This window comes from Penicillium solitum (assembly GCF_028829755.1).
Source record: "Penicillium solitum strain IBT 25940 chromosome Unknown utg000003l_segment0_segment0, whole genome shotgun sequence".
NCBI lineage: Eukaryota > Fungi > Ascomycota > Eurotiomycetes > Eurotiales > Aspergillaceae > Penicillium > Penicillium solitum.
The window spans coordinates 4,704,718-4,713,678 of NW_027072123.1; the positions used below are offsets into that span (position 1 = coordinate 4,704,718).

Below are 8,961 nucleotides of genomic sequence, written 5' to 3' on the forward strand. Positions count from 1 at the left end.
TGCAGTATGCATATGGTAGGTAAGTTGGTACAATTTTAACTCTGTACTAGTTAGTGAGATCAATAATAATTAAGTCAAAGGTCAATGCATACTTAGTAGCCCATGATGAACGCACGTTCTGTGAATTCCCTGTTACCTGCCAGGCTCCCCCATTATCTGTGCAGTGTGCCATGACGATGTATTTAGACTACACTTCGCGAGGCTGTTTGTCTTTGTGATAGACAAGAGCTAGGACAGGAGGGATCAATTCATATAGTAGTAAGAATCATATTGGAGTCATTGTTTTTATTAAACTGTTACCAAATACCAGAAGTAATTAGGAACTACCAAAGCGAACACCACTAATCTTGCCGGAATTGTTTCCTATCTGGAAGCCAGAGTTAGGCCCCGAGAACACCACACTGTTGGTATAGGTGGTGGTCGATTGGATAACTTTGACAACTGTCTCACTCAGCAGGTTGTCCTGGCCAGCAGCGACCTCTTTCAGTAGCGGAAGAACGGCCTCGTTCGTGTTCAATCCGGACACCTCTTCTTCACACAGCTTGCGCTGTTCCTCCTGGATTCCCGGGAAAAGATCGGCCAACCCGCCCACCAATTCGCTAATGTCTTCGATCAGCCGGATGAAATTCTTCTCCTCGTACATGATAGTCAACTGGTCCTGCTCCAACTCAGACTTGCCCTGTCGCTTTTTAGCGAGATCTTCCATCTTCTGGTGCAGTGACGCTGAGATGCCGTCTAGCTCTTCAGCGGGGTCCAGCACTAGCACGGTGGGGTTGCGTCTTCGTAATCGCTTCGAAGCTGCCTCGGCTTCCGCAAAGAGCTCCAGAATCTGGGCTAGAAGGTCTTGGACCTGCTCTCTATCTTCGGTGGGGAGGTTCGTCATCTGGAGTGGTTTCACACCGTCGTCGACTTTCGCCAGTCCGACGGACTGACCCCATCGGGTTAGCCGGAGCCGCACCACGTCCAGTTTCAGCAAACTCGTCTGGAAGCTTTGGCCGAAATTGGCCCCCATCTGGATGTACTCGAAACTTTGAACCGCGTCGTTGAATAACCGAGATTGCTCGTCGAGCATCTTGATCATGGCGTCCTGCTTCAATTCCAGGTCCCGGTTTTGTTCGATGATCGTCCCCGTATCGGATTTGATAGCCTCCACTCGTCCATCGATAACAGTGACCTTCGCGACGAGGAACTCGACGTTTCCATTCATACTTTGAACAATCTCGTCCAGGATCTCCACCGTCCGAAGAGTGGCCAGCCCAACGGCCTGGGTCAGCTCATTCACGGCTTCCTCCATATCCTGCATGGCTCCTGAAAGAGCCCCATCCGATCCATCAACCAAATTGCTAAACCACTTCTCTAGATGAAAATTACGAATCAACATCGAGCCCGCCCCAAACAAAGAGAGCGTGGTTAGAGGAAAGCTGCTCACTAAATCTTTTTTTCTCGGCATATTCCTGGGCAACGGAGCAAATAGTCAGCATGCCTGAGAAGACACGAGCAACACATCGCTGGAACGGCTTTTGCTGTGGAGTTTTCTCCTCGATCATAGAGAGCCGGTCGAAAAAACGATGGGTGAAGTCGAAAAACCCCATGATCTTGTCATAGTCGGCAGATACCGAGGCAAATGCCTGAAGGCCGTTAATAGGAATGGTCATTTTCAAACAATTGTTCAACCTATCTAATGCCCATTTATTTCTTCTTTTCCCTTTTGGAGTAACCATACCTGCATGACCTGCCCAAAGGCCGTGAAAATCAAGCTGACCGGCATTGCAGGAGGAAAGGCCTGTCAACCATCATCAGTACTTATCAACCGGGAATCAAACAGCATGCACGCTGTCAATACTGATATAAGAAACGTACCGATGCCGCGGATCCAACCACTTCAACAGTTTTGACAACCTTCTCGATCAGGAATAGATTGTTTTTCAATGCGGTCCGCACATTGTCTGTTTTCGATCGGTCATGCCGGAAATCCTTGAACTCGTTCGACAAGCCTTCCGTCCCCTTCATGATTTGATCGATGTTGCTGAACTTTGCGAGATGGAGACTCTTCTTGGTTCTTTTCTCATAGTCTTCGACTGCTCGCTGCCATAGTTGAGCGAGGTCGGACGCCTCCCCTGCACAACTTTCTACCTGAGTATCCATGCCTGGAAAACGGCGTCAGCTTGGAGCAAGCGTGAGAGGTGAATTACTCGAGCGAGATTGAATGAGTGAAGGAGGTATGGAATAATGTATTTGGACACAAGAAGCTAGTATTGAGTGAGGGTCGTCATTCTTCATGAAATGCCCAGAGTTTAGCACCTCAACTGATTTTCTGCAATGTGCTATGCAGGGGTGGGGAGCTGAGGGATCCGTGCTAAGCTGGGAGATTACGGAAAGATACAAATGTCATGTCACCAACTCAACTAGCCAACCAATTGAGAGCTACCAGCTCTCGCGACTGCTACCTACATATGTACTAGTTAGAATGTAACTCTCGGTCCCAGCCGCATTTACCTCCAACCCCACTTGGCCTCAAAGCCTCAGGGCAGTACAAGATTACTGCGCCTGCGCAACCATTGTACCGTCTCGGTTCGAAATCAATAGTATTCGACATACAATTGAAAAATCAATCAATGTCTGATTTACCCCCCCCCCTAGAAGGAAACTACAACATATTTTATATACTGCCGGAAGGTCCTCTCCCTTGTGCTATCCAGATCGTACAAGATTAAGGGTTAGGCCGCAATTGGGCATTGGATGTCTGGGTGCGTGCCAAGGCCCAGTCAGCAACCAGGGCGGGGTAATCATTCCGAAGAAGTTGGTGATCAGAACTGATACCCCCGCTCAAGGCTGTGCAACTAGTGTGGCCCTCACTGGGTAGATTCATGATGGGTAATTCCCCCTCCAATCCGGTGATAGTCCCTCTTCCTCAGGTGGTATACTTTCTCTACCTCGTGCGTCGGTGACAGGACATCGAGAATCTATGGTCAGCTGGTCAAGCAGCAAATAAGCCGGAGTAGAGTGTCCCTTAAGGATTGCTATTTCTTGAAGTGACTTCTTGATACAGGGCATATCAATAACGTGAGAAGCCGGTCCCGCGGCCCACATTTGGCCAGCCGCAATTCACCTCCGGGTAGGTACATCAAACAAATGCAGGTTCTGGGCGGTAAACTTGCTTTTTTTATCGTAGCCTATTTTACAGAGAGCCTCATTGAATTGGAATAGCCAGCAAATAATCTCCGGGGACTCACCAGCTAGGCATATTGGGGTATTACAAGGTCCCACTGCGAGGGAGGCTATTTTAAGAACCACAAAAACAGTGTACCATCTAGAACCTTCTAAAGAACTCTGAAAGATCTGACACCCGTTGGGGCATCTATGTATGCTTGCTCAGCTGTTGGAAGGTGGGCGAGATGCCACGACACAGGGAGGAATGGATAGATTGGATCTCATAGAACACCTCGCCCCCACTTATCCGTTTTTTAACCGAGCATATTTAGCCCGATGACAGGACTGCCGTTCTTGCCTCTTTGAATGTCCTGCATAGACGTAACCCACAAGACGCCGGGGAAGGCCGAAGGCTACAGCCAACCACAATCATGCAGCACCCGTACCTCGACAACCTAGTGTAAGCTTGGCAATGAGGAAATACAGGCTACCCACTAGACTAAACAGACAAATAGTAAGCATATCTCAGGTGAATCCCTTTTGTTCGGTTGTTTTTTTTTCCACGCTTCTTGTAGTGTGTTTTCAATAAGAGTCGCGAAAGGTCATCAATTGCTGCTTGCTAGCTAGCTTTCGTTCCCACTCCATTCATCTTCAAAATGTCAATCAGAGCTATTCGAGAACCGGCCAACGCCAAAGTCGAGTAAGATCACTCCAGTCGCTTTCTGTAGCCCATTTCGTTCGAATTCGACATACTTACCCAAAGGCACTGACAGTATCGTGTTTGTCCACGGCTTGCATGGCGACCAAGCACCGTGGACGTCCGAGGCGGATGTCTTCTGGCCCGAAAAGCTCCTCTCGGCCAAAGTATCCGACGCATGTATCCTGTCTTTCGATTATGAAGCGGCTATTGGTTCTTTCTTTGACGAGGACGACGAAATCAGTGACATTTCCAACGACCTGGTCAACGAGCTGATGGACCATCGAACTGAAAAAGAAAAGGTTTCCCAGCCCCCACTCTACCGGTGTCCTGTTCCTGTTGATCCAGCTGGTTGACAGAGCAAAATAGGAAGAGAGACCGATCATTTTTGTCGCACATTGTCTCGGTGGCACTGTTTTGGAGAACGTACGTACCCTCTCTTGATAACTACGTGTGCATGTATATGTAGACCTCTAATCTCTGTCCATGGAAAATTCCACTAACGTAGCATATTTGATGTGCAGGCGCTAGTACGAGCTGCCGAACATCCCAGGAAAAAAGAGCTCATTGGCTGTATCTACGGCATATTACTGCTGGGCACACCACATTTTCAGGCGGGATCGCTGGCGGCAGCCACAAAGTATTTCCAGGTCGCTCAGGCGGAAATCCCGAGTGAGTCGGACCTGAAAGACCGGTTAGAGTCTCTCAGCGCCATCCCCCGGGCCTTTGCCGGCCTCAAACAAGCAGGGGCTGAGTTCGAAGTGGAGGGTTTCTATGCCGCAGCCGGCACCAAGCTAGGCGGCAAGGACGTGAAGATCGTTGATGAGGCGTTGGCCCGAAGCCCGGAAGCCCCTCCCCCTGAGCGGCTGGCGCGCAATCAGCTACGATTGAGCCAATATGACAGCGAGGATGACAAGGATTTCAAGAAGGTGTCTCGTATTCTCACCCAATGGGCGTCCAAGATTGTTCTTCCGGAGGAAGATAAAGGGGCGCAAAATGTGTCGAATGCAACATTTTCGGGTTCCCACAATTCCGGTTTGCAGCTGGGGCAGAATGTAGGCACTCTTAAGGGGTTCAGCTTCGGAAGAGGTTAGTTAGTTAGTTAGTCGATTAATTCATACTTCCAGATTTGCCACTCGAGTGATCTTTTGGTCGGCCAGATCAGCCACAGAAACGTACGATCTTTGATGACCTGCCGCGTACTCATACCCCTCGCCGTCGGACGGGCTGAAGTATATTCCGCGCGGAAGTCACGGAGACTCTGGCAGCTATAAGAGAGGAGCTCGAAGAGAAGATTCTCACAAAAGCTCAAGGCGGATTCCAATGGGCATTGCTTGTAGGTCATCCAAGATGTAACCTAGAAGCTACACAGAAGGCCCAAACTAAGTCCCAAAGATGGTGACCAGATACTTTACTCTTCAAAGTCTTTTCAGGTCAAGCCCAGGGAGTTCAGTGATCAAATAGCTGATGCTAAGAGTAAGTTGCGTGTCCAATTTTTCGTTTTCGCGTTGCAGTTAATCATAAATATCTTCTGCTGGAAAGATAAACAAATCCGGGTATGACAATATCTATTGTCCATTAACAAGTATAATCTCAGGGGCCAGAGTCGTACTTGCATTGTCATGTCGCAGCTGGTTCACCAACTTGATCTCCCACAATGTACGCTTTGTAGCAGCGACGGCCCGGTCTCTAATTTCGTCAGTTTTTTTTTATATTTTTTTAGCGTATTTTTGGAAGGCTTTAAGATCTATTACCGGCGAATTCGGTATAAAGCTTAACTCTAGAGGAGGGGTATCGCTATCCTATATCTCTTAATACTAGCTTAGGAAGATTAAGGTTATTATTCTAACCTAGCTTTTCTAAAGTAAGATCTATATGCCGATTAGACCTCGCTTTGGGTCGGGTTTGGGTCCAACTTCAGGACCCGTACCCACGGGTTGGGTTTATACCCAAGACCCAAAACCCATACCCGTAAAACCCGTGGGTTCTTGGCGGGTACCCATGGGTACCCGCCAAGAACCCATTATAGCATAAATCTCCCAATTAGTTCATGCGAAAATGTATAAAACTGCTGATTAACCATAATAAAATACTGTTATTTACATGTGTTCCGGTCACCTCTTTAACTTTTGGTCATGAATGTCTTTTCTCCTACGTAATATTGAGAAATTGCCTTGTTTTCAAATCAATAAATGATAGTAACAGATTGCATTTTGATTTTAAGGACTTCATGACATTATCGTGGTTGTAAAAATCAAAGTTAGTTGAAACGGTTCTTAGGAGTGCGGAAATATATATATAAATATGAAGTATAGTTGGAACATTTTCTGTATAGACAATATGAATTGTAAAATCACAATTTTTAGAACTGAACATAATCGTTTGGTCTCAGAATGGTCGCTATATATTCATTTATCTATAAGTAATCTAACTAAGTGCTCTTTTACCTTTGCTACGTCTTAACTTAGGACCTCTACCCAACCATAGACTTGGTCAACTAATCGCTACAAGGCTTCCAGCGGGTCACCCATAGGTTACCTATAGATTTACGGGTTCTTAGCGGGTAACCCACGGGTTACCCATTATTCATATAAGCCGTAAGCCAATCAGTATAGCTTTTTTCTACCTATGTGGGCCTTTATTGATCTATCATCTTTTTTATCTAGAAGAGTAGGGTTTCGCGAGGCCCTAGAATCAATGTCCACACACTAGGATTTTTTTTGTAAGTCTTCCAAAGTTCTCACAATCCTTACCTAAGTGCTCGTCTATTGGTATCTTACTAGATGTCTCAATTCACTGATGCTTACGGATCATCTTTATATGATTTAGACCTACTACTGCCAAATAACCTTCAACTTCTCCTATCAGACGATCTCACCCCTGATCTATCTGTAAGCCAACGAACATTTCTATACGTCGCAAGCTCAGTCATCGATTCCGATTCTATTCAACTAGGATTATTTTCACCTCCTATTCCATCTAGCCTCGAGACTATTCGACCCGACCGTGTCAATCTATATATGGTGTACTCTAAAGCAATGATAATTGAATTTGTATAATAGTGGCTACAAACAGACTTTGGAAGAAGAAAGCGCTTGCGTTGGGATTCACGACACTCTTCTGATGTTTGGAATCACTTTGATTAAGTGTCTAAGGCTACTAATGGGGAACTAAAAGTGATATATAAGTATTGCAGAGCTCTTCTCAACCATTTAGGGCTTAGGGATGGAACTTTAACGATGAAGAAACATGCTGCAAGCTGTAGTAAAAAGCTAAGAAGCTAAGATTTGAGGCAATTTATCTAAGCGGTATAATAGCCTACTTGTTCCTTATTAAGAAATACGCTGATTTTAACTACTTCTATAGGCGCTATCCCTTTCTACCGAGACCCTATTCAGCCAAGAAAAATGGGAACAATATCTTCTTCGATTTATCACTAAATCAAGAGTACCTTTCCAGCTCTTAGAGCACCCAGGATTCTAGGATATTATTACTATAGCCCAAAAAGCCCTAAAGAAGCTTAATATTCTATCTGCAAAGGTAGCACGGAGCCGACTACGCACCACAGTGATCGAACGCCATCAGAGTATACTAGAAAGCTTACCTTAAGATAGAAAGATTTCAATTGCCCTTAACTGTTGGACATCTCCTTTCCAGTAGGCATTTATGGCAGTCACTGGATATTTTATCGATACGGACTGGAACTACCGTGAGCTACTTCTTAGGTTTGAGCCGCTTAGTGGAACACACTCTGGTGTTAACTTTAGTGCTGTTCTATTATAGCTTCTATAGAAGTACAATTTAACCGATCGAGTGCTTACAATCACTACCGATAATACATCAAATAACAACACCTTGGTAGCAAGTATCTAAGAAACGGTCCAGTCCCTTAACCTTAGCGATAATATAGCAATTGTTCGAGTTCTATGTATGGCCTATGTTATCCAACTAAGTTTGAAGTAACTTCTCGGTCAGATGAAGGCAGAGCTAAAGAACAACACTACTTAAGTCGAATGGACTGACTGCTAGGAGCAATCAGTTCGTTCTAGGCATTAGAAGCGGGAGATCATTGACACTCTTAATAAGGTTTGCTCCTCTAAGAGTTATAGAAGATCTAATTCTAACCTGGTTTTAGCTTCGAAGCTTAGCCGTTTTTATTAACGCGAGTCCACAGCGCCATAAAGCTTTCTGTAGTCTTCAGACAAGCTCTAAAGCCCTTGTTCCAATACAGGACGTCCGTACGCGATAGAATTCGACGTTCTTAATGCTTCGCCGTGCTAAACGACTGCAATCTACCTTAGATGAGTTTTGTTCGAAGTATGGCCATCCTTACCTCTAGCTTGATCAAGAGCAATGGCGCTAGATTGATTATCTACTCTTGATCACACAACCATTCTTCCGGTTCACGACTACACTATCAAAGACAAAGGATGTCACTGTCTATCTTATCTTTGCTATCTACAATAAGCTTTTTAATCATCTTAAGAAGTCGATTAAACAGCTTATAAGGAAGAACGTAGCCTGGAAGAAGCTCATACTTACCGCTCTTTATGCGGCCGAAGAAAAGCTGAGACAGTACTACAGCAAGACAGAGGATGTCCATAGTGATCTTTTCGCTATTAGTACAATGCTTACTCCACAGTATAAACTCCGGTTCTTCCGGAGTAAAGACTGGGGCGGCGGCCCCGAGTTAGTTACTAGATATCGGCAAAGCTTTATAGACTACTTTGAACCGTATAAGCAACGTCGATCGGAGGAATAGACCGGTAGCAGTCAAGAGCCTTCTACGCTTAGTTTAAGCCTAGATCTTGATTATATAATTGGCCTTCCGGTACCTCTAGCTTTTCAATAGGACGAGCTCGTAAGATATCTTGATAGTAGTAAGTATGCTCTCTCTGCAAATTACTAAATTTCGCTACTAAATATACATTAGCAACTACTCCTGCTATAGCAATACGCACATTCTGGAAGGAAAACCAGGCTACATTCCCCACACTTGCAAAGCTCGCGCGTGATGTTCTCTCGATCCCTGCTACTGGCGCGGGTGTTGAGCGGCTATTTAATACTGCTCGGGATGTTTGTCACTATCGACGAGGTTCACTGAGTGCTACAAC

General features: G+C 45.5%; 2 protein-coding genes across 2 annotated transcripts; one reads left to right on the top strand and one right to left on the bottom strand.

The window, feature by feature from the left end:
* Positions 1 to 316: 316 nt before the first annotated feature.
* On the bottom strand, positions 317 to 2,145 carry N7455_005721 (uncharacterized protein; the record flags this gene model as incomplete). The annotated part of the gene is made up of 4 exons (XM_040959541.2): positions 317 to 1,356; positions 1,430 to 1,628; positions 1,724 to 1,783; positions 1,861 to 2,145. The coding sequence occupies 4 exons, from the start codon at positions 2,143 to 2,145 to the stop codon at positions 317 to 319; spliced, it is 1,584 nt and encodes a 527-aa protein (XP_040810010.2).
* A 1,661-nt stretch (positions 2,146 to 3,806) lies between these two features.
* On the top strand, positions 3,807 to 4,941 carry N7455_005722 (uncharacterized protein; the record flags this gene model as incomplete). The annotated part of the gene is made up of 4 exons (XM_065605104.1): positions 3,807 to 3,850; positions 3,924 to 4,149; positions 4,217 to 4,273; positions 4,372 to 4,941. The coding sequence occupies 4 exons, from the start codon at positions 3,807 to 3,809 to the stop codon at positions 4,939 to 4,941; spliced, it is 897 nt and encodes a 298-aa protein (XP_065462004.1).
* Positions 4,942 to 8,961: the final 4,020 nt, after the last annotated feature.